Below are 26,551 nucleotides of genomic sequence, written 5' to 3'. Positions count from 1 at the left end.
GTATATTTCTTTTTTTTACTGAAGTCTGATTAACATACAGTGTTCTGTTAGCTCCATGTGTACAACAGTTGATCGGACCGTCCTGTACGTTACTCAGTGTTCACCACAAGGGGTGTAGATGCCCCTTGTCACCATACAATGTTATTAGAGTATTATTGACTGTATTCCCTGTGCTGTACTTCTCATCTCTGAGGCCTATTTATTATATAAATGGAGTTTTGTACCCGTTAATCCCTTATTTATATTTCACCGATCCTCTCCCTCACCTCCCCTCTGGCCATCACCAGTTCTCTGTGCTTAAGATTCTGGGTTTTTGCTTTTTTTTTTTTCCTTTTTACAAATTTTTCATTGTTTTCATGTGCTTTATTTTAATGGTAGTGAAAGGCCTCCCAGTTATGTCTTTTTCATGAATTATCTTAAACAGTTTTAAAAACTACTTTTGTGTGTTGGCTTTGGACATTTTTTGACATGTAGGAAATACTCCTTTTTAAAGACGTTTCATTCATTAGATGAAGTGGTCTCTCATGGTGATAGACTCATGATTTGTGCGTTCTGTTATACTTTCCATGCACTTTGCTTGGTATCCAGAGCTTTTCTGTATAAATTTGCTCTTCATTTTCACCCTTTTTTTGTGATCTAACATCAAAATTTTACTCTTTCATAAATTGAGAAGGTAGACAATCAGGTGAGTTACTTTTGAGGGAAGGAGTGAGTATGGTTTTCGTCCTCGTGACTTTGAGGTGTCAGGGTTGTGCAGCAGGTAGAGAGGAATCTCAGATTTCAGAGAGTGATGAACAGGCTGTAGTTGTCATTTGAACTATTACAGTGACTTACAGTCTGACGGCGAGAGGACAGAAAGGTAAGATTTTAATGCCAAATCTAATATCTGCATCCAGGTATGCTCAACTGAGTTTTACTGGCCTTGCCCCAAATTGTGATAGATTGTCCAATGGAGAGAGCTCTAAGTTGATAGTTACCACTCTCCATTTTTTGAATAAGTTAAAAATAGGGGGGAAAAAACACGTGAACACGAGTTTTTAAAAAACCTTTCTCAGACATCCTTTTTTTGAAATGCAATTTTTTTTCTTTCAGTAAACCTTACGGATGAGTTTTATAGTTAAAAAATCCTACCTAAGGCAGTTTCAAATAAATGAATAGTGATACAAAATTCCTGTAAAACACCTTCTTTTTAATAAGTGTCTCATGTAGCATCTCTTCTTATCTACTATTTAATTGTTGTGATCTCTTGCGAAGATTATGTCCCTTTCATAGAAAAGGGTACAAAGGTTAGGATAAGGTTACTGACTGTCCTGAGATTGCCCTCAGAAATAACAGAACAAACTGTGATCCCACCTCTTTTGTGTTACATCTTTGCCAAAATGTGTTCTTATTAGACTCCTTTTGAGAGTTTTGTGAGGGAGGTGTGAAAAAACCCAGCTTCTCTGTCTCCTTAGGTAGGATTACCTCAGGAAGTCTGAGGAAGCCACAGTAACCTGCTCGGAATGTTTGGAGAGGATAGGGCCTTTTCCTTCCTTTGTGACCCTTCTGCCCTCTGTATTTGTTTAGGCCAGAGGTGCAGGGTTCCAGCCAAGTGCTCATCGCCTTCTTGGAGAAAGCATACGACGTTTAATATAAAGTTGAGACTATAGCTTAAAATGTGTTTTTCAGTCATTTGAGAAAATTATACTAAGGGTTATTGTTAAGGTTCATTTTATAGAAAACACTGCCATCTTTGGGCTTTCCAGATTTGAGAGGGAGATAATAGTTTATTTGTATGTTTTTGTTTTCATTTTTTAAGCTCTGGGAACCCAGACTAGTAGTCTCTGATTGAAGAGATCATCTCTTGATCCTTGATTGCCTGCTTTTGTTACTATTTTTTAAGTTGTGAAAAATTTGAAGCATACACAAAAGGAAGAACAATATAATCAGTCTTTAGGTAACTATCACCCAACTTCAAGAATCATCAACATTTTGTCAATATAAATTTAGGGCACTAAAAAGCTAATTGGGGGGTTCCTGTGTGGCTCAGTTGGTTAAGTGTCTGACTCTTGATCTCAGCTCAGGTCTTGATCTCCGGGTCATGAGTTCATGCCCTGCATTGGGCTCCAGGCTGGACCAGAAGCCTACTTAAAAAAACAAAAACGCTAATGGAGAGAGTAGAAAATGTATGGGGAACTTACATTTACAGTAGTAAATTGCGCATTTTTCCTTGCGAGTATAATCTCGCTGGGTAGTTTTGTAGGGGAACCATCCTTGTTTTTGATGTCTTTTCTTAGTAAAAGATCTTTCATTTTCCTGTCTCTTGCATGTTACATCTCCCTTTTTTTTAATGTATCCCTGCTTTTCATTACCGGGTATCTCCTTGTCTTGAGATAATTTGTTTTACGTTATCAGAGAATCAAACGGGACCACTTGTTTGTGGACTTGGATGAGATCTTGGCATCATGCTGCTTTGTAAAACTCTAGAGGCCCTCTTAGTTTTAATACCTGACCTTGAACGTCACTCTTCCCAAAGTACCTGGTGCTACCAGTTCCTGTGTCTTTTGGAGTTTCTGTGATGTAAATCAAGTTGCTTCTTGACTTTTTCTTACAGCTGGCTTTGAGCTTGGTTTTCTAAGTTTGCTAAGTTACTGCTTGTCTTTTCAGTCCTTATCTTTTCTTACATTATCTTTGTACTTATGATTATGGATCTTTTAAACACATCCTCCTATATTCTTTAAGTGGATCCTGGCAGAGAAGAGTAGTAAATGCATGCGTTAAATCTGTCCGCTTCCTCCAGATTTTAACATTGTGATTGATAATACTGAGTTGTATGGTGTGGCCGGAGCATAGTACAGAACATGGTTATAGGGGCCTGGTCAGGAAGGCCACAAGAACATCTCTTCAAGTTCAAAGCAAGAAGTGTTAACATTTTTATTTTAGTAAGGTAATCAGGGTGCCAGTGGAGACAGGGTTTGGAATGGAGTAAAACTAAGGCCAGGGAAAGTGGTTGGTACGTTTTCTGTTAACCATGAAAATAGATGATGCAGATCTGAAGTAAAATGCATGGAAAGAAGGGGAAAGATTTGAAAAATAGTAGAATAAAGGATTGTTGAGATGTGGGGTGAGTAGGAACAGGAACTAGGAGGAGGATGTGAGACTGTTTACCACTAAATAGGTAGTCGTACAGGTCACTTGAGTTTGGAAAGGCCGGACAGGAGCTTTTTTTTAGGAAGACAGTGAATTGGTTCAGTGGTCACCTTAAGAGTTTGAGATGACTTCTGGGTGATGATGTCCTGTACTTATTCAGTGTCTGGAGTTCAGAGATCTGTGTTTGGAGATAATATTTTGGGACATTTTCCGCATGCACATGACACAGGAGAAGGCAGTCCAATACGTTATCCTGTGAAATGCCAATATTTAGGGGGTTTTATTCTTTTTTTCCCTTAACCTAAAAAATAATAATAACCTTATAAATTCACTGACTGTTGCAAAGATAGTGCAGAGTACCCTTCACCTCATTTTCCCTTCTGTCTTATGTAATTATTATACAATAAGATTTCTGCCTCTTGAAGCATTTCTGATCATTTTAATAACTAATGAATTTAATTTTGAGCTTTCATACTGTTGTAGAAAAAGTGTTACTGTGATTTTTTCATAATGTTGTAGACAATGTCTTGTAGTTATGACTGTGGGCCGAGAGAATGTTCACATTTATTTAAAGTTGTATATCTGGGATTGCACACATTCTTCAGGCCATTAGACTACAAAGGTAAATGTCTTCAGGATTTCACCGAGAGTCTTACATGTTTAGCAGAGGCTTTAGTTTTGCGAAAGCTAGCATCTCATGCTTCTTGGGATGTGCACTAAGTAAGTAGGTAGATTTTAATTTTTCTAGGAAATTTTGAGTCTGCTTAATAATCAAAACGAACTTGACTAGTTTATCTTAATGTTCCTTTTCTTTTGTTGTTGTATTAAAGATCGAACTACAGAGAGTGAAATTGAACTTCATTTTAAGACACAGTGTACTACTTTATTAAGTGTGACATTTTGATAACTATCTTCCTTTAAAAAGATCTTTAATAAGGTCTTTCAACGATTTTTAGTTTTAGAAAGAACCAAACTTACTTAAGGATAAGCTTTATGCATTTCCATTTAGGTATCTGTCCCACTAATAAAGATTGAACTCAGTATATATATGGCATCAGAAGATGTATACATAAAGATTTTGTTTTGCTTAACAGAAGATGTATACATACAGATTTTGTTTTGCTTAATAGATTTTGTTTAGCTATTGATATTTGAATTACTTCCTAAATGAGGAGATGTTTGATATTTATTGGTTTCCTTTCTGTGTTAGTCAGATTACAGAGAATATTATGGATTAAAAATTGGCTTCTTATCCTTTATGTTTCCTTTCAGAGTGCTTGGACTTAGTGTGACACACTGAGTCAATCTCCATAAAACAATAATTAGGTAAACTAGAATTTTAGATAAACCCCCCTCTTCTTCCTCCATTTTTTGGGTCATTAAAAATATTAGCAAAAATTGTTCATTAAAAAAGTTTTGTGCATTTTTTTAAAACAAAGCTTAAGAAAAAAATAATTTTTACATTCTTTCAGCATCCTTTCCCCCTTCCTGTATTTAATTAGTGTTAATTTTTTCTGTATACTCCAAAGAAACATTTTTATGTGTGTATCTCTTTGCATGTGGTAGGTGTGTTTAAAAATTCTTGGGTTTTTGCAGTTGTTATATACACACTTCTTCATCTTTTAAATCCAGTTTGTAATTATTTTTGAGATTGTTTTTATTCCATGCCTAATACTTTTTCATTGGCTAGTCACTATTCTGGAATATGAATGTACTATGATGCAATTATCTTACTAATGAACATTTTGATTGGGTTCATTTTAGATTACTTAGGTGAAATAATTTATGGAATTTAATATAGCAGTGTTAGTACCACTTTAGTAGTCAGAGGGGAAGATACATATGGAACCTCTTAAAACAGATGTTTATACCATTGGTGTATATGATTCTACTACCCCTGGGCAATTGAATAGTATTTTTTTGCTACTTGCTGTTCAATTGTAAACAGAACTAACCTTGTTTTAGTAGTGCTTATAGTTTGGACCATCCCAGAAAATCTGATGGATTTATTTTTTATCAGCTCATTTTAGGACATTTTTATACGATAGGTTATTTTTTGGTGGGGGTGGGATCTTAGAGTGTCTTACGTTAAGTTTTATTTATACTTCCCTTAGGGATTAGGAGCAGACAGCAAGAACCTGTACCCTTTCCTGCTCCCAGTTATCCAACTGAGTACAGATGTTTCCCAGCCTCCACATGTTTATCTTCTGGAAGATGGTTTAGAATTATGGTAAGAGGAAAAATTTGATTCCCTGGATTTTTTTTTTTTTTTTTTTTTTTCCTGGCCTTCCCTACTCTCATGCCAATAAAGCAAAGGTCATGTAACAGGCCTTAAAAACCCAGTATTTAAAAACAGAAACATAAAACCATTTTCCCTGAATTGGGTAACATCATAGTTCCATCTCTTCTTGGCAGCTGTCGCTCAGTATAGGCTCATAGTAGTCAAAGTTGAAAGGGGAAATTTCAGTAACGACTCAGCTGCCTTTAACCTTTGGAATTTGAAATGTAAAATGGGGAGAGTTCAATAAAACTTCAAAACTAAAAATGACTTAAAACTTGCAGCCTGGGGGCGCCTGGGTGGCGCAGTCGGTTAAGCGTCCGACTTCAGCCAGGTCACGATCTCGCGGTCCGTGAGTTCGAGCCCCGCGTCGGGCTCTGGGCTGATGGCTCAGAGCCTGGAGCCTGTTTCCGATTCTGTGTCTCCCTCTCTCTCTGCCCCTCGCCTGTTCATGCTCTGTCTCTCTCTGTCCCAAAAATAAATAAACGTTGGAAAAAAAAAAAAAATTAAAAAAAAAACAAAACTTGCAGCCTGTTAAATGAGATGTTTTGGGGGATGTTGAGTCATTTTTCAGCCTCTTGCTACTTCACCTATTACATACTCGGATAATATATCTCAGGCCCAAATGCTGAGGCTTCTTGGTCTTGACTAATTATTTTGCCAAGTGAGTAGTAGTGTGTCGTGTTAAAAACGAAAAACTCTGTTTCTGAGGCAGCTCACTGCTGCAGACCTTTATTGACTGCCCACTGTGTAAGGAACTGTGCTAGAAAATCCTTCAGCTTTACTAAGCTTATCTTACTGATGACAGCAAATTTCTGCAGGTCAGTTATAATACAGAAAGGGCTCCAACGTTGTCATGTATAAACTGACTATTGGAATTAAAAAAGAAAATCACAGAAATTAAGCATGGAAAAAATGAACATTTCTGGTTTCCTTTTTTCTTCCTTCTCTCCTTCCTTTCCTTCCTGCCTTAGTTTTTCTTAGATGTTTAGGAATGAACATTTTTTTTTATTTTTTAGAAACTGTCTTTGGTGCAAATTACAAATTAATGATCTGTAGCAGAATACTACATGAATGATTTTAAAATGTTAGGTAGATACTCGATTTACAAGTAAACTTTCTCATATTTTCTAGGTTGTGTTGTTGGAACCTAAATGACTTTGGGTGGTTTTATTGTAAATTAGCATGTGTTGAAAATATATATTCATGTATTTTTGTTTGTACAGGATGGATTACTCGAGATCAGATGTTGGTAAATTTTTTCTGTAAAGGGGCAGATAGTAGATATTTTAGGCTTTCCAGGCTGTGTGATCTCTTGACTATTGACCTCTGCTGTTTTAGCACGAGAATGGTCACAGACAATATGTAAAATGGTTGTGTTGCAGTAAAACATCATTTATAGAAATTGAGTGTGGGTTGAATTTGACCCATGAACTCTAGCTGTCCAACGCCTACTCTAGATTACAAGTTAAGACACTAGTCTCTGACTAGTGTCAGACATACTTTTCTATAAATATGTAGACAATATATGATGTTGACTATTAGAAAAATTAAAAGTATTACTTACAGTAAAGAGATAGACTCCGATACTTAACAGTATTATAGACTTAGCATATTAATGTGTTTATTAAAGGTATATAAATTTTTTAAGGATTACATGAACAGGCAGTAATAAATGTACATTGCTCTGTTGTTATCTCTTGTTTTCTTAGCCTTTAGTTGTATGTAAACAAAATGAAATTGTTAGAATACCTTTTTTCTTTCTTTTCTCTCTCTCTCTTTTTGTTTCCTTTTTTTTTTTTTAGCTCAAATGCTTAATAGCTTAGATTCTTTAAATTAAACTAGGGTATACTGAGTTAGAACTCATTTTTAGAATCAGATATAGGTGCCAGTCCCAATTATGCCACTGCATGAGGTATGTAATCATCATCTGTGAGCCTCACTTTCTTAATCTGTAAAATTAGGAAGTATAATTCCTACCCCACATGGTTGTGAGGATGAGATAATGTGTGTTAAATGGTTAGCTCTTTGCATATGAGAGTCTGTAAAGTTGCCTAAGAAGGAAGGGCAGATGTGGAACATTCTGCTCCTAGCAGAATCCCAAGGAACTTAAGGCATTCGTGAGGTCACATGAGGGGCGCCATCAAGGGTGACAGAGTAGAGCTGTCTGTTGATAAGAGGAGGAAAACCAAGCCAAGAAAGAATATTTCCTGAAAGGGTGGTCAGCTACGTCATATGTTGCTGATTATTCTAGGTAGAATCGTACAAAAAAGTGAATTTGGCCACATGGAGATGATAGCAAGGGTTTCAGTAAAGTAGTAAGAACTGACTAGAATTGAAATTAATTACAGACTGTGAGCCTTGGCAACATTGGGAGCACTTGACAATGAAGAGGAATGTCGAAATAGGGCAGCAGTTGGCTGGTGTGGGGAATGCAGTCTAGAGGGATGGATGAGGCTCCAGAGAACGACATAATTGGAGGCACGAAGGGATGTGATTTAGCATATGTAGCTGTTTGTTGGTTTTGGTTTTAAGTAACATCAGTGATACTTCATCCATTTTAACTGGAGGCAGGAAGATGGATTTTTGTATTATAGTGGGATGTGATAGGAAGGTGTTGGGTCTAATAGATTCTGTTTTCTCAAATATGAAGCATAGTCATCACTTTAATATTGGCTGAAGTGGAAGTACATAGAAGATAGAGGGATTTGTGGAGAAAAAAGATTTAAATAGTTATCTTGGAGAATGGGAATTTGAACTTACTAGGGGATAATTAGTAGTAGGAGATATTTGAGGTCCCATACACAAAGGAAAACTTTTTAGAGTGATTATGTGTTTTTTTCCCCCATGTTCCCCTCCCCCCATCCCCCTTGATGCAGCTTGCTAGAGATTTGCCAGTGTTACTAGTCTTCTCAAAGAACCACCCTTTGGCTTTCTCTTTGTTGTATTTTTGTTACCTATTTGTTAGTTTCTGGTCTTATATTTATCATTTCCTCTTTTTCTACTTAAAGTTTGTTTTTGTCATTTGACTTAATATTCTGAGATTTGGCTCAATAATTTTTGATCTTCTTTACTAATATAAACCTATTACTATAAAATATTTTTAAATAGAATTTGAACAAACCTTACATTAATAGTTTTTTTGTTTTTGTTTTGTTCTTTGTTAAAGAAGTAGGATCAGGTAATGGATACTGGTCCACAATAAGCGTTGGCTATATGCCATTAAATGTAATATGGTCTTCATCATTAAAAACAACAACAACAACAACAACAACTGATGTGACTGCCTTTTGCCATCTACTCAGGAGATTAGAATCTTAAAACCTCAAAATCTCTTTTTAAAGAGCTGACTTCTGAGATAAACTTTTCTTGCTAGGGTGAATTCTACTTTTGATATGTTATACAAGTCTTTTCTATTGTTCTATGGTATTTTATCAGATTTTATTTTTTCCTGAACTCTTAAGATCTCTTGTCCATATTTTGTGATACTGTCTGATTTCATATCAGTGTTATGTGTGTTTTACCAATTCACTATTTTAAAAAATGTGTTTTTTTCCATACTGGAATGATCTCTGTGATATGGTAACTATTCTTTGGATGATTTGAAAATTGAGTAGAAAAGGGAACTGGAAATGGACTCATGGCAGTGGCTGGGAAGTTATTCACAGTTTGGTGATATTTTCAGGTTGTTTCTTAGTTGTTAGTTTGTACATACTTTAGTTTTGATTTTCCATGTCTGTTAATTTTGGTACTTCCTCCCTTAAGATACTAATAAAAAAAAAAACATACAAGCATGTGCTTTATCTCTGTTACTTGTAGTCTTATTTTTGATTTATCTCTTTTTAAAGTATATTTATTATCTCTTTTAAAGTACATTTATTAGTCAGGCAAATATGTAGAAGCAGCACTTTATATGCTAGTACGGATTCATAATTAAAAGGTAACTGGCAAGATAATTAAAAGGTAACCAAGAGAAACATTCTGTGCTTTGGGCCCAGTACCATAATGAGGTTCAACACATGCCTTACCAACTAGAATAGAGTATGCATCAGGTATTGCATACTCTGAATGTAATGAAAATACATTGGGCAAAGCTGGTGGATGTTTCTGATAGGCTTTGTTATGAAAATGGCTACTCTCTTTGCCAATAAAAGTTGGAGATGTAAAAAAAAAAAGTATATTAGAGATTTTTTTCTTTTTATTAATATGAAAGAACTACATGTTGCATTTTATGAGTTCTCTGTTTCTGCCCTTTGTTACTTTACTTCTGCTTCATATTTTCTACTTCCTACCCTTAACTGGGTGTATTTTTTTAAAGCTATAAAAAAATAGTTACTTCATTACCTTTTCTTAAGTGCTAAAACATTTAAAGCTATGAATTTGCCTTCCATTGTAATGGCCTATTTCCCTTAAGTCTTGTTATTTTGGTAGTAGCATTAGAGTTTTTTAATGTCTTCTTTGACGCAACCTCATTTATTTTTTGCTGATATTAAAGTACATGATTCAGGTCTGGATTTATTGCATTGTAAATACAACCTGTCACTTGTACAATTTTTAAAAAGTTAATAAGAATTTTAATGACTCGAGGCTCTCTTTTTGTAACAGTCTCAAATAGTGATGATATTAAAGATGCAGAATTTATATATATCTATTCTTTCTAATAGGTTGTATAGTTCAAATCAGTGATTCACGTCTTAATCTTGACAGTGATTAATTAAAATATCTATTTAGTTTGCTTTGTGTCAGTGTCCCTTTTTATTTCTATTTCTTTTTATACTTGAATGCTAGAAATAAAATTTTTACAGCACAGAGTTTTGGTATTTTTCTATATTGTTTTAAAGAATTTAACAAATAAAACACAGTATTTAAAATTTAAAATATTATCATGAAGTGTCATTTGATATATGTATGTATTGATTAATTTTTCACCTTTTAATTCTTTTGCATTTAAATTTTATTTGATACTAATATTGTTATATGGTTTATTTTGTTTAGATTTGACTTAACTTTTTTTGTTCAACTTTTACATTTTAGCTTTTCTATTAGAACTTTAATTGTATCTCCTATACAGAGAAAATTTTTATATTTTGTATTTCACTTAACCAGAGAGGCTTTGCCTCAAAAGAATTTTCATGCTCTTATATTTATTTGTTGAATTGCTATACCTGTGTTTTTACTGCATGCTCTTTGTTTTCTGTATTTTATTTAGAGGGGTAACATTAAAATTTACATTTCTCTAGCTAAAGATGTTGGTATATACAACTTTGTCTAATTATTCATCAGCATAACTTGTCCCTTAACTTTCCGTTAGTGCCTTGACTTTGTTTCTCTTTCTTTCCTTTCTAAGCATTCACTTGTTTAATCTGGAGTGGTTGCCATGTCATAGTACTTTTAAGTACTTTAAACTCTGCAAGATTTTTTTTCCTTTTTGTTTTTAAGTTTATTTATTTTGAGAGAGTATGAGTGGGGGTTAGCCAGAGAGAGAGGGAGAAAGAGAGAATCCCAAGCACGCTCCACATGGGGCTGTAACCCACAAACCGTGAGATCATGACTTGAGCCAAAACCAAGAATTGTACGCTCAACCAACTGAGCCACCTAGGCGCCCCAAGATTTCTTCCTTTTTAAAATAGTATGGCTTGTATTTGGGAAGCTAGCATAGGTAGGTAGTGAGAGTGACAATGACCTGAATGCTCTTTTTACTAAGATAATGACAGTGGGAGGGAAAGAGTCACATGGAGTCTTAATTTGGGCCCAGTGACAGAGCTTCAAATGTATTCTGAGATTTAGAAGATGCCCATCAATTGTTTTCTCACTGAAATATCCTGACTGGATTATGGTTTTTCTTTCGGTTTCATTTTTATTTTAAAGGGGAATAGGAAAGAATTTTAAAAATCTTTTCTTTCATTGTATTCTTGAGAAATGTAATCATGGAATCAAATCCTCTTCTTGTTGATCAAAGTATCTAAAGCTACCACTGCTTGTGTGTGTGGCCCGTACTTCATTTTGTGGGTGGCTGCTTTCTTCTATGTCCCCCTTCTTCTTCCTAATTTTGACATTTAAGATTTGTGAAATAATTCATAGATACAAAGTAATAGGGAAGTCATATTGTTTGTAATTATTTATAACTTACATAAAATGAAAATCCATTTTCTGTACCCTGGTGAAGCTGTGGGAGAGTAAGAATGTCTGTGAAGCCCGTGGTGTGGGATGTTTGTTGGATTCTCCTGTTTTCATTGCAGGGATGAGCCGGTGTACCAGTATTTTTTGTTTTCATTCCTTAGTTTATTTTCTTGTGGCTTGCTGTTTTTACAGTCACGTTTGTATGTGACTCTACACAATGTATCTTACCTTCATATAAATTTTACAATAGGTGTTCTAACTTATTTTTTTAGCTCTCTGTTCTAAGATTCATCCATATTGCTGAATGTAATGGTGTGAATGTAACAGTTCATTTACTCATGCCATTTTGTCGGATGTTCAGATAATGCAACTTGAACATTTTTGTACATGAATAAGTGTGCAAATGTATGAGACCTTATTCATGAGGTCATAGGTGTGTGCATAGACATATTTCACTAGTTCAGATAATAATACTTTCCAAGTCTTGATACCAACTTCTTCCTGTCAACATTGTGCAAGAGTTTTCACTTTTTTATAGCTTTGCCAGTATTTATTAGGTCAGACTGAAAAATCCTGGTAATATGGTAGGGGTAAAATTGTACCTTGTTTTGCTTATAATTTGCGTTTGTAATTTTGGCTGTGATTTGATTACTGGTTGGGTTCAATATCTTTTTATACTTTTAATAGTCAAGTTTATTGTCAATTTTTGTATCCTCTGGATTGCTTGTTCGTTTGTTCTATATGTTTTTCTCTTCCTAACCTCTTTTGTGTATTCCTTTGAATACTGTTCCCTTTTCAGTTATATATATTAGAAACAGTCTTCTCCCAGCATGTGACTTAGATTTTGACAATTTTGAGACATCTTCTGACATAGAGCAATTGTTAACTTTAATGTAGTCCTATTCATCTTTTTCTGTAGTCTTTCTTAAACCTAAACTTTAAGTATGTACTGCTAACATAAAATAAAGACTTACACTTCTCATGTAAATACTGGAATTAATTACTGTATTTTGTGTGAGGTAGCGGCCCAGTAGCTTCCCACCAATGCCTGAGTTTTCCAACCTTTCTTAACCTAGGAACCACCTCTGTCCTAAATGAGTGGGTCTGTTTCTTGTGGTATTCTTATTATGATATTAAATACATTAGTTTTAGAGTGAGTCATAAAGCAAGTCCCCCCCCCATATGTTTTTTTTCTTGATAAATTTCTTGTTTATTCTTGGTCATTTGCCTTCTAAATCATTTTAGAATCCACTTTCCTAATTTCTAAGGGAAAGTCTATGGAGGGTTGAAGTTTTATTGATTCTCTATAACAGTTTAGAGAGAATTGACATCATTACGATGCTAGATTTTTGTATCAGTGATTCTTTTTTTTTTTTTTTTTTTCAACGTTTATTTATTTTTGGGACAGAGAGAGACAGAGCATGAACGGGGGAGGGGCAGAGAGAGAGGGAGACACAGAATCGGAAACAGGCTCCAGGCTCCGAGCCATCAGCCCAGAGGCTGACGCGGGGCTCGAACTCACGGACCGCGAGATCGTGACCTGGCTGAAGTCGGACGCTTAACCGACTGCGCCACCCAGGCGCCCCTGTATCAGTGATTCTTAAAATAACGTCTGTTTAAATACTTTGTTTCTAAGTTTTATTTGAGAGAGAAACATTCTAAGTGGGGGAGAGAATTGACATCATTATGATGCTAGATTTTTGTATTAGTGTTTCTTATAATAACATCTATTTAAATATTTTTATTTTGTTTTTAAGTTTTACTTTATTTGAGAGAGACAGAGACCTTGCAAGTGGGGGAGAGTCAGAGAGAGGGAGAGAGAGAATCCCAAGCAGGCTCTGAGCTGCCAGCACAGAGCCCGACAGAGGGCTCAAACTCACAAAACTGGGAGATCATGACCCCAGCTGAAAGCAAGAGTCGGACACTCAACCAACTAAGGCACCCAGGTGCCCCAACATCTATTTAAATCTTTATTTGTTTTGAGTGTAGAAACTGAGTTCATTTTTGTATGCAGTGTATTGATATTTACAGCAGCCTTGTTGAAGTCTCTTAGTGGTTACAATACTTTATGAATTCTTTCTGCGTCTCTTTTCTGTCTGTCACACCTGTTGTAAATAAAGCCTATTTAACTTTCTCCTCTCACCCTTGTGTCTTATTAACTTAGTTGGCATATCATGTGAGGAACCATCCATATATACACTCAGTAGATGGGAAGGCAGGCAAGGTAATAGAAGAAATTGTTTGAGATGTGATTCTGTTTTTCCAGAGAATGGCTTCAACATATCATTAAGTGTGTTTTCTTTGAGTGTTGGATAGGTCCTCTCTTACCAGATTAAGGATTTACTTTCTGTTTGTAATAGGATAAGCGTTTTTATAATGAATGTTAGATTTTGAGTAGGATCCCCTCCTACTCCTTTCTTGCAACTATTGTGACAATCATGGTTTTTTTTTCTCCTTTCACTTCTTTGGGTGAGGGGTGAGGAGGTAAGCCAAATGCACGCTTCTGTGATAAACCGCAACCCATATATATTTTATTTTTTATAGATTTATTCTTTCATGTTGCCCAGTGTCGTGTTGAAAGGGCACATCAGTTACATGTGACAGAACAATATAAAAAGAACAAGACAATTTTATGTTTCCTTGACCATTCCATAATAATCATACTTTTGCTGTATCATTAAAATTTTATTGTAAAGACGTTTTGTAGTTGTAAATATTTTAATATGTAGTTACTTCCCTTACTATTTTTGCTGTGTATATAGAAAATAATGTGCGATGTGTACTTTTTCATTTGATATAGAAAGATAACTTTTGTAACTTGCTGTATTGTTCATTTTTCTTTCTTCCTTTAGATGGGACAATTTTTTAGTAAGTTGTATTGTTAAGAGCTTAATGGCTATAGAAAGAGATTCAGCTATTTGTTTTTTCTTCCTAGGTTAGTGACTTTGGAAAACAGCCCATGTATTACACCGGAGTTGCTTCGCATATTTCAGAATATGTCCCCCCTTCTTGGTATGTATTAAAATGTAAACTTAATACTGTTTTTGAATGCAGCCCTCCTTTGGGGCCTTATTGGGTGACTTTAAATTATACCTTCCATTTTACACAAGTCCCTGATAACTCACAAGTTTAATAGTGTTTTAATAGTTTGTGGATTTTTTTTTTCCTATATAACTTTGTAAAACCATTTCTACTTTGTGAAGAGTGAACGCTAAATTTACTAAATCACTAAAAAAAGTCTTCTTGGAAATCTAATTCTGTGTTTAGTTTTAACTTTGTTAAAATTTCTGTGTTTCATAGCAGATTCTATAAAGTATTTAAAAGACAATATTATAAAACTGCTTCTGTATACCGTGGTTTCATCCAGTTTGTTTTACAAAGTGATTTTATGCTATCAGATTTACGCTATCACAAATGAGCTCTGTACATATTTTTTTTTCTTTTTTTTAATTTTTAAATTTATTTTGAGAGAGAGACAGTGTGAGTTGGGGAGGGCAGAGACAGGGAGAAAGAGAATCTCAAGCAGGCTCCCAGCTTCCAGCACAGAGCCCAGTGTGGGGCTTGAACTCATGAACTGTGAGATCATGACCTGAGCTGAAACCAAGAGTTGGATGCTTAACTGTCTGAGCCACCCAGGTGCTCCCATACGTGTTTCTCTTTTAGCCTAAGGAAGCAACAATGTGAAGACTGTTAACTACTGGCAAATCATATTTATTGTTTGTTGATGTGTTACTTATGTATAGAGATGTGACATCATGAAGCTTAGTGTTCTTTTTGTCTTTTAAAGTTTATTTTGTGAGAGAGAGAGCATGTGAGCAGGGGAGGGGCAGAATGAGAGGGAGAGAGAGAATCCTGAGCAGGCTCTGAGCTGTCGGTGCAGAGCCAGACGTGGGGCTCTAGCTCACAAACAGTGAGATCATGACCTGAGTCCAAATCAAGAGTTGGATGCTTAACTAACTGAGCACCCAGGCACCCTATCCCGAAGCTTGATGTTCCTGGAGCATCACTTGTGACACATGGGATAGGGGACCTGGACACTCTGCAAGGAATGGGGCCTTAGTTTCTTTCAGCCACCTTGGATGAGATCTAATTGTTGTTTTGTTTTTCAATCGAAACATGGATTATGATGATAATTCTCAAGGAAATAAATACTTTTCTGTTAGATATCACTACCATTCACAAGTATGTAGTATTTTACATTGAAAAAATGAATAATTGTTTCTGGAGATTTTACTTCGTGAGGGATTTTATCATTGGAGATTCACATTTTTTTTCTTTCCAAGATTTCATTTAAATTCAGGTTAGTTAACATTCGGTGTAGTATTGGTTTCAGGAGTAGAATTTAGTGATTCATCACTTACATATGACACTCGGTGCTTGTCACAACTGCCGACCTTAATGCCCATCACCCATCTAGACCATCTGCCCACCCATCTCCCCTCCAGCAACCCTCAGTTTTCTGTATTTAAGAGTCTTTTAGGGTTTGCCTCTCTGTTTTTATCTTATTTTATTTTTCCTTCCCTTCCCCACATATCATCTGTATTTTTTCTTAAATTCCACATGTGAGTGAAATCATAGGATATTTGTCTTTCTCTGACTGACTGACTTCAGTTAGCATAATACAGTCGAGTTTCATCCACATCAACTCATGGAGTAATACAAGGATTGTATACGGTGCTATTTAGTCGCCTTTCTGATTCTTTTCCAGTCTGTAAAATAGTATCATTTATTTATAAAATGTAAAAATTTTTTTCCATTCATAGTATTCTTCAAGCATCTTTAATTCCTTCATTGGAACTTTGTATACACTAACTGAATATTGTCAGGAGAGGGCATTTATGGCAATATCTGAAGACTTTTTTCTGGGAACTTACTTGTAGTGAGCAGTTTTATTAGAGGCAGAAATATTATTGAGGTACAGTGATGCACTGGAAAAGTAGATAAACTTTTTGAAAGTATCAACAAATGTGGATTAAAACACTATTAAAACTGATTAGAAAACATCTCATTTGCTGGGTGGTATTAGTGGGCAGATGATATAATTAGTCCTTTGTGTTTTTTCTGAGATCTTCTGTTATCCTGTTCTTCATATAAAAAATAATACCAAAATACCCATTGTTTTCCATTAAAGAGCCACTTGCCATTTATCATAAAGTGTCCTTATAAAAATGTTGAAAAAATTCCCAAAGATGAAGACTGTGCCAATAGACCACTTATTGCTAGTCTTGTAAGAAAAGTTGTGTCTGTCTTTAAGACACTACAGAGAAATAGAGTGGGAAATAGCCTTTCATTTCCCTTAACTCTGGCAGAGGCCTTTTAGTTCTATTCTACCTAACTTGGAGACCACATACAGTGCCATTCTGGGTAATCCACAGTTCTTTATATTTGACCGAGGAATAGAAACCTCAACTGGAGCCATTATCAACGTTGTCATGAACAGGATTCAGACAATTTTCCTTTATGGATATCTTCCTAAGTAAAAATGGCTGACTCCTGTTCATGGCAAAGTGGATAGTCACAGTGATTTCACTTTACATGTGTTCTTTGACCCCAAATTCAGCATACCTGACCTTTACAGTATAGCAGGAGAAGGGTTGGTACACTGGAAAAAGAGACATAAAAGCATTGACTAACCCTACTGTGATTTTATGACAGTATTTTGAGTGTAGATTTAGGTAAACACGATGGTACAGTTTACCATAGAAAGCTTTGTAGTTGATGCATAGTCTTTCCAAATCAGTAAGGACTTCTATGTGTTAAGAACATTCCCTGGCACATACTAAAGATTAGTTAAGTATTTTGCAATTATATGTGTTACTGTTAATATTACTGTTATTTTAAAAGAAAAGCTAACCAACCTTTGTAGGATTTGTTACTTAACTGGATCAAAAACTAGTGAAATTGTAGAGCACCTGGGTGGCTTAGGCGGTTAAGCATCTGACTCTTGATTTCAGCTCAGATCATGATCTCACTATTGGTGAGATCAAGCCCTGCCTTGAGCTCAGTGCTGACAGCACTGAGCCTTCTTGGGATATTCTCTCTCTCTCTCTCTCTCTCTCTCTCTCTCTCTCTCTCTGTCTCTGTCTCTGTCTCTGTCTCTCTGTCCCTCCCTCTCCCTCTACCTCTCCCTCTTTCTCTCCCTCTTTCTCTCCCTCTTTCTCTCCCTGTCTGTTGCTCTCCCCCACCCACCACGAGTACTCATACATGCACTCTCTGTTCCTCCCCCACAAACGCATGCCCTCTCTCTGAAAATGAGTAAACATTGTTTAAAAAAGAACTAGTGAGATTTCATCCCTGTGATACTGATATTTGATGTAAACTTTTTTAATTTTCAAAAGTTTTAAAAATTCTGTATTTTACAGATAGTAGCAGTGAATATAGATGATATCGATGCTTTTGAATTAGTTTATTCCCTGCTTTTCTCTTTGAAAGCAAACATTATGTGTAATTTGTTTTATGTATTATGGTATGTGTATTTGGTTTGGTAATATGAAGAAATCATGTTTACACGTTTAGTAACCTTGACATCAGTGTTAACTTTTTTTTTTGAGTATTGTAAAACTAATTTCCACATACAGCATTTTGCGTATACATTCTTTTATATGAGGTTTAAAATTTACTTTGAAGTCCAACCAGAGTATTAATTTTAATCATTTAAGAATACAGATCAAAAGAAAACTTGCTTATCAGTGAAAACAGATTCTTTTTATATCTGTGATTTTTATTTATTTAAAAAAATTTTTTTTTTTAATTTTTTTTTTTTCAACGTTTTTATTTATTTATGGGACAGACAGAGACAGAGCATGAACGGGGGAGGGGCACAGAGAGAGGGAGACACAGAATCGGAAACAGGCTCCAGGCTCCGAGCCATCAGCCCAGAGCCTGACGCGGGGCTCGAACTCACGGACCGTGAGATCGTGACCTGGCTGAAGTCGGACGCTTAACCGACTGTGCCACCCAGGCGCCCCTAAAAAAAATTTTTTTTAACGTTTATTCATCTTTGAGAGACAGAGCGAGACAGAGCATGAGCGGGGAAGGGGCAGAGAGAGGGAGACACAGAATCCGAAGCAGGCTCCAGTCTCCGAGCTGTCAGCACAGAGCTCAATGCGGGGTTCGAACTCACAAACTGCGAGATCATGACCTGAGCCAAAGTTGGACGCTCAACTGACTGAGCCACCCAGGCGCTCCAATATCTGTGATTTTTAAAAAGTTACTTAGTCAATATGATAGCTATTACATTTTTATAAGTAGAAATAAAGCTATTGGCAGGAATTTTCTCATTTTCGTTTAAAATCCATAAAACCAACAATATTGACTATTATTAGATGTTTAAGTTAATGGTTTTTAAGATATGTTAATTAAGTGTGAATAAATCCAGGGCTAAAATTCATTTTATATCCTTTTTCCTAAATATATGTAGAATCAGAGGAATTTAAAGTAGAACCAGAGGCTATAATTAAAAGTAATTCAGATAATGTAGTTCTAAAGGCTTGTTTTTAAAATCCTTTAAATCTATTTTATAGTGTTAACTTATTTAGTATTCTACTTACTTACAAGATACATATCTGACTGGCTCTTGTCCATGTTACCATAAATGTCAAACTAATGTTCCTTGACGCATCAGATTTTTCTGCTGGTAACTTGCTCTCTAATTTGGAAGGGACTTTTCCCTCTCTAACTTCATGATAATGTAGGTAGGCTCTATTACACATTTTAGCCCTCATATATTATCAGAACTTGAAATTAAAAGAAATTGTGATAGTCACATTTCCAAACATAAACATTAAGTAGTATGGTTAAATAGAGTTTTCTACTCAATTTTTTTTTTTTCAATTTTTTTTTTCAACGTTTATTTATTTTTGGGATAGAGAGAGACAGAGCATGAACGGGGGAGGGGCAGAGACAGAGGGAGACACAGAATCGGAAACAGGCTCCAGGCTCCGAGCCATCAGCCCAGAGCCTGACGCGGGGCTCGAACTCACGGACCGCGAGATCGTGACCTGGCTGAAGTCGGACGCTTAACCGACTGCGCCACCCAGGCGCCCCTCTACTCAATTTTTTAAACATTATTCAATAATTTATTCTCTTTGTCCTATTACAGAGACTTTAAGAAAATAAATAAAACATAACATGAAGGTACAGATTACAGGAGCAAAAGAATAGGAGGTAAAAAAAAGGATTTGCAGAGTATAAATTATAATTAGACTAATAGATACAAATCATACATGGATAGTACAATTAGATACTATGGGTCAGAGATTTGCCCTCTGATTTCATTCACAAGCTATGAAAGAAACACTTGACCACTTAAGTTAGGCGTTTTCAGTGTGGACACTGTTGACATTTTGGGTCAGGTCATTTTTTGCTTTGAGGTGCTGTCGTGTGCATTGTAGGAAGCTTAATTGCCTCCTTAACCTCATTCCACTAGACAGTTGTAACAACCAGGGTTTCCAGCCCTTGCCATGTATCTCCTGGGAGGGCAGTAGCCCCTGCTTGATAGCATTTGATTTAAGTTATTCACAGGGTCTGAAAGTAAATACAGGGCACCTGGGTGACTCAGTCGGTTGAGTTTCCAACTCTTGATTTCAGCTCAGGTCATAATCCCAAGGTTTTGGGATTGAGCCCTGCTTGGGATTCTCTCTCTCCATTTGCTCCTCTTTCCTGCTCGGGTGTGCTCTCTCTCTATATATATATAAAAATAAAACAAATAAAATAAATACGATCTCTTGCATGGTTGAAGTATGGCTCTTTTTTTTTATTAAAAAACTTTTTTAACCTTTATTTTTGAGAGTGAGGGAGGGAAAGAGCAGTGGGAGAGGGCTAGAAAGGGGGAGACGGAGGATCTGAAATCGGCTCTGACACGGTGAGCACAGAGCCTGACGTGAGGCTCGAACTCACAAACCATGAGATTGTGACCTGAGCTGAAAGCAAGAGTTGGATGCTTAACCGACTGAGCCACCCAGGCGCCTTAAAACATAGCTCCTTTTGATATTAGACTGGACAGTAAATTTTCTTCAGAGTGTCTGTAGGAACTCATGGATATAATGAATAACATTCATTATACTTTAAATTAGATAAATTTATTAATTTTAAGTGTATTTTTAGTGTCAGTATTTAATACTTGCTGATAATAGCATGTCCTAGAAAATTCAGTCAAAGCTAACCTTGGCATGATAGAGGCATGGAAAACAGTATGAAGTGAACTAGTCACTTGAGTGTTTGCCTCTCTAGATGCACCCACGAATAGTGTTTAAAGTGTCTGCAAGAAGAGATGGACACTGTGGTTTTGGAAATTAATCCTTCTTAAATATTGTTCCCTTCATCGTATATATTGATAAGATTTTAGACGTCAGTGATTTAGAAATTACATTCCCTGATGTGCCTGTATTGTGGCCTTTTTAAGCTCTTATTTAAGCAAGACCTTTCTGCCTTACTTGTAATCATTGCCCATCTCTTTTTCACTGTTGGTCTGCTAAACAGTGTACCCAAGTCCAGACTTGGCTTTCTCCTTGAGGAGAAAAAGACAATTTCTTGTAAGAATTATTTTATCCAGGGGTGCCTTGAGTGGCTCAGTCGCTTAAGTGTCCTACTGTAGGTTTTAGCTCAGTTCATAATCTCACCGTTTGTGAGTTCGAGCCCCATGTTGGGCTCTGTGTTGATAGCTCAGAGACAGCTTGGGGTTCTCTCTCTCCCTCTCTCTATGCCCCTCCTCTGCTCCCACGTTCTCTCTCTCAAAATAAATAAACTTTAAAAAAAAAAACACAACAGCTTTATCCAATATAAAGGCCTGCTCCTTTATCCAGAGATTTTGTCATCTTACATGAAAAATATTTAGATGATAGCTTTTATTATTTCTATGTTTTTTCATTAGTATGGTAACAATTTCATCCATCTCTGTCCATTCCACTTTTTTCATTTTAAACTGGTCTGTTGAATCCTAAAGTATGTACTGAATGTGCCTTTAAAAGACGTTTTGAGCTGGAAGTAAGATGGTCCGATACTTTTGAAAGTACATGGGAAGTTCTCATCCAAATAGAATGTCTTCTCACTTTGCTAGGATGGGAATTAATTGAGTGCCAGAGCCTAGGCCAATATTTTGTCAGAAAAAAAATCTTTTTTAATCGTATTGTAAGTAGAATTTTGAAAATATTAGCAACAAAGAATGGCAGATGTTTAATGTAGATTTTGGGGTCATGTTTTGATCTGTATAATTATATACATAAGATCTGTAGTCTATTGTATTATACGTGTTAAGATGTAAAATAACACTATGAACATTTGATGATATACAGTTTTAATAAAATAGCTTTCTACTCGAATAGCTAAAACACAGTATCCTTGTGCTATTCTGGTAGTTACAGTTTTTTAAATTTATTTATTTTGAGAGAGAGAGCTTGCATGAGCAGGGTAGGGACTGAGAGCGGGGGAGAGAGAGAATCCAAGCAGCCTCCATGCCATCAGTGTGGAGCCCAATGTGGGGCTTGAACCCAGTAACTGAGATCATGACCTGAACTGAAATCAAGAGTTAGACACTTAATGGACTAAGTCACCCAGGTGCCCCTGGTAGTTACATTTTAAGAACATCTTTTATGTGTAAGTTCCTACAGGGAGGAGATTTGAAGATAATCAAGGATTGAGAATTATCTAAATGGTTTAAGTTTTTGGAGTGTAACAGGGACTCTTTCCATAAGTAGGGCACTAGCACTAGAAATGTAGTTTGAAACAAAAGGTTGGTTCATTTGGTTACATAATTCTTTTCTGAAGGGAAAAAAAAGCCTGGTCCTTAATATTTTTTTCTGAATTGTTTTAACTAGTGGAGGTGTATGGGAAAGTACTCACGTATAGGTTGATGTCAGTTTTTAGATAGCTATCTATATCTTAGTAGTCTGAATAGCACTCAGAAAAGATTTGTAAAGAAGGGTATATAACTTAGTTCTAAATAAATTGTTTCATTTAAACTGATTGTGAACATTGAATTAATTTGTTCTTTTTCAAATAAATTTATTGGCAGAACTAAGTTCAGAAAACCTCAGAACCTGCTTTAAGATCATCAATGGTTATATCTTTTTATCATCAACAGAATTTCTACAGGTATGGTTTAGTAGTTTCTGCGTTGTAAAAATTTATGTAGTTATTTGATTGTTGCTCATTTGAAATCAATAGGTACCTTTTACAAATTTTAAAGATCACTCTATTACTTTAAAGAGAGAAAAAAACTTTGTAAGCACTGTAAGGCAGATAGGATGCAGATAAATGTATCCTTACATTTCTGTAAAAATCAGTAAAGCAATGAACTGTATTTTTATTTTCTAAGCTTTTCCTTCTTAAGAGTTCTAATTGAAACTTTATATGCTTAGAACTTAAGTATATAATGCACAAATAGGTGATAGTTCCACATTGAATTTTTGCCTTTTTTAATAGTGCAAATTTATTCATATGTATATTTTGACTTCTGATTGAATTTCAGACATATGCAGTAGGTCTATGTCAGTCCTTTTGTGAGCTGCTAAAGGAAATTACTACAGAAGGTCAAGTTCAAGTGCTCAAGGTATTGTTCTATGTTAAATGAATATTGTAATTTTTCCATCTGTATTTTGCAAAATTGGACCTTCATTTGGGTTTGGATGATTGGCAAGAAAAGTACTAGACAGTTTTTTCTTTTAAAGTTATTTAATTTCTCTGACACCTCTGAACCAGGGATCTCAAACTTGAATGTGCATACAGATCTCCTGAGGATGTTGTTAAAATGCAGATTCCACGTTTCTGACAAGGTCCCTGCTGATGGGACCCTAATCAAGGCCCATTCCTCCTCCCCCATTCTGAAACCTTACTTTGTGTAGCAAGGCTTTAAAATGTTTATGAATTGTAAACATATATTGGTAGCATGTGATACGTCTCACTGCTCCAGTTGGTTAGCCTACTTGTAGGAAGAAATTTTATTATTATAATTTAGAACTTTTAATTTGTGTTGGCTATCATAGTTACACTACTAACTTGTATAGATTGTGTATAATTTAGAATGAATATCAAATCATTGTGTTGTATACCTGAAAGTAATGTATGTTCTATGTCAGTTATACCTCAATTAAAAAAAAAACTTTAAAAATAAACTGAGTTAATCTTTATGCCTTATATCTTTCCAGGTTAAAGATCTTTATATGTTGCATATAATTGTGTATAATTAAGAACAGGCTCCGAGTTGTATATATTTATGTACTCTAGATATAACTAGTATCAAATATATATATTTATAAACACATAGGTGTTTATAAATATAGTGAAATAATATATTTATAAACACATAGGTGTTTATAAATATATAGTGAAATATATCTTTACATGTACACGTATGTGTGTGTATATACATAACGTTCACATGTGCTCTGTTTGTACTTCACAAGAATGTACATCCCCTTTTTATCCCCCTCATTTCTTAGCTGTGTTCTGGATCAGATACGGTCAGATATGCAAGATGGTTAGGTGAAGTGTTAATTATCATAACAAAGTATGATTTATTGTATGGAAACCATGGCATTTATTTAGGTCCTAAAAACTATATGATTTCCCCCCAGTGAAATACAAAGTGTTTGCTCAAAGAGGTCCATTTTAAGAAAGGTACAATTGACCCTTGAATAAGTCAGAGGCTTAAGTTGGTGACGCTCTGCACATTGAAAATCCAGGTTTAACTTCTGAATCCTCATAAACTTCTAATAAACCCTGCTGTTAACCAAACGCTTATGTAAATAATCCATTAAGACGTGTGTTTTAAGTTTATCTGTATTATATACCGTATTCTTAAAGTAAGGCAGAAAAAATGTTATTATGGAAATCATATGAGATAAAATGAAAAGAAATGAGAAAATGCATTTACTGTACTATACTGAAAGAATCTGAATAAAAGTGGAATTGCACACTTCAAACCCATGTTGTTCGAGAGTCAGCTGTATGTAACTAATGAAAGTAATTGTCATACTAATTCACAGTGTAAATGGGGGGGGGTTACTAAGCAGGTAAATGTGCAGATGGTAAAATCCTCTGTATTAACCACTGTGATAGCTGCTATGCTTCGAATAAGAGTAATTATCAGTGTGAACTTACTGAAGCATCATAATATTTAAAGTGTTCTTCAGACATTTATTGTATACACACACTTGTAAAACTCCAGATATCCATGTTAATATGCTTATTGATTTTACTTTCATATTGGTTGCATTTGATATCTTTGGTGATTATTCATTTATTCACCAAGTGGGTCAGCAAACTTTCTGTAAAGTACCAGATAGTAAATGTTTTAGGGTTTGTGGGTCCATAGAGTCTTTGTCTCAACTATTTGTATCTGCCATTATAGAATTGAAAGCAGTTATAAATGATATGTAATTGAATAAGTGTGGCTGTATTCCAGTAATGCTTTATTGATAGGGTTATGGTTCATGGACATAGTGTGCCAACCCTTGGTATTGGTATTTATTGCTTTCTTCTACTAGGCATAGGTGATAAGAAAAAATTTTCTGCCTTTTTTTTTTTTTTTTAATTTTTTTTTAATGTTTATTTATTTTTGAGAGAGAGAAACAGAGTGTGAGCAGGGGAGGGGCAGAGAGAGAGGGAGACACAGAACTGGAAGCAGGCTCCAGGCTCCGAGCTGTCAGCCCGGAGCCCGACGCGGGGCTCGAACTCTCAGACTGTGAGGTCATGACCTGAGCTGAAGTCGGACGCTTAACCGACTGAGCCACCCAGGCGCCCCCAGTTTCTGCTTTTAACTCATTTTGTTGGAGGGGAGTGGCAAGTAAACAAAACAGTCCCTATTCAGTGTTATTTAAATAGTGGTTTTGCATTAGAGGTTTAGTAGGGGTTTATGGTTTCCAGATAAAACACAGTTTTTTAATTTGCAAATTATGGCAACCTAGGTTAGGATGAATTAGACAAATACCAAGTTAAATAACACAAAGAAGTGAGAAAGACTAAGAGCAGAGAAAATACTGTGATGATTGTCTATTGAAGGTGAAGATAATGGTGGTATTTAAAACATATAGTAACTATAAATTGGAAGGTATCCTATGCTGTAGTACTGAGGTTTTCACTTATCAGATGATCAGACAAGGGAGGTACCAGATCATATCATTAAGGACTGTATATATTTCCCAGGGCCACTATAACAAAGTACCACAGTGTGGGTGACTTACAACAATAGAAGTCAACGTATAATAGTAATTACGTTTCTCATAGGGTTCTACGTACCAGAAGTCTAAAATCAAGATGTTGGCGCGGCCAACAAAATATGGCAAAACTCTGGTTTTAATTTCATATTTATTTTCTTTCTTAGTATAGTGTTAAAGGGTGAGAATGTGAGCCACAGTTGGAAAAGAAGCATTGGGCTCTGAACGGGTAATTATAGGAATCTGTGGCTTATAGAGACCCTGGATGCCTGAGGCCTGGTCTGCTGCTATGTGTTTTCTCAGTCCTCACTCCCACTACTTTCAAAGGATTCTCTCAGCTGCAAAGATTTTAAGTAACACTGGACATGTTGTGTACAAAAATGTTCTTGCGAATTTTTAATGCATTTATGCCCTTACCAAACTGATGTAGCAGCAATATATAATTTTACTGAGAAACTTCATTTGTCTTAGGTAATCCTAGCCTCATCTTTTGCCTGGGTGATAATTTCTTCCCCAGAACTAGAAGATATTAAAAAAAAAAAAAAAAAAAAGTCAACCCTGGGCCTTAATTCTACCTGAGGAAAAAATGACTGGCAATATAGGAGGGAAAGAAATTTGAAAGGAAATTGCCTTCTCATTTTGATGGTATCTTTGTAGATTTCTCTCTCTCTCTCTCTCTCTCTCTCTCTCTCTCTCTTTCTCTTTCTCTCTCGGAGTGTGTGTGTGTGTGTGTATCTATATTTCTCCTCTAAGAGACTAAGCTTTTCCATGGTCCTAACTTCAATAAATTATGTATTTTCTTTTCTCTGAATGCATACAGTGTAAATGTTTTGGAAGCGAGGGAATCCATAATTCTTACGTTAAGGATTGC

The 26,551-nt window shown here is 35.6% G+C and overlaps 1 protein-coding gene across 5 annotated transcripts in view; it reads left to right on the top strand.

Moving 5' to 3' along the window:
- IPO11 (importin 11) overlaps positions 1 to 26,551 on the top strand; it is a 198,786-nt gene that overhangs the window by 90,568 nt on the left and 81,667 nt on the right. For all 5 annotated transcript variants that reach the window (XM_025924123.2, XM_086700099.1, XM_086700100.1 and 2 more), the window contains 4 exons: positions 5,244 to 5,359; positions 14,463 to 14,539; positions 22,539 to 22,618; positions 22,995 to 23,075. In XM_025924123.2, the coding sequence (XP_025779908.1) occupies positions 5,244 to 5,359; positions 14,463 to 14,539; positions 22,539 to 22,618; positions 22,995 to 23,075 (354 nt within the window). The remainder of the gene's footprint in view (positions 1 to 5,243; positions 5,360 to 14,462; positions 14,540 to 22,538; positions 22,619 to 22,994; positions 23,076 to 26,551) is intronic.

The sequence above is a fragment of the Puma concolor genome, chromosome A1, assembly GCF_028749965.1.
Source record: "Puma concolor isolate L17-30 chromosome A1, mPumCon1.1.hap2, whole genome shotgun sequence".
Classification (NCBI taxonomy): Eukaryota; Metazoa; Chordata; class Mammalia; order Carnivora; family Felidae; genus Puma; species Puma concolor.
The sequence above is the reverse complement of the archived record's forward strand: the minus strand, read 5'-3'. Positions and strand labels throughout refer to the sequence as shown.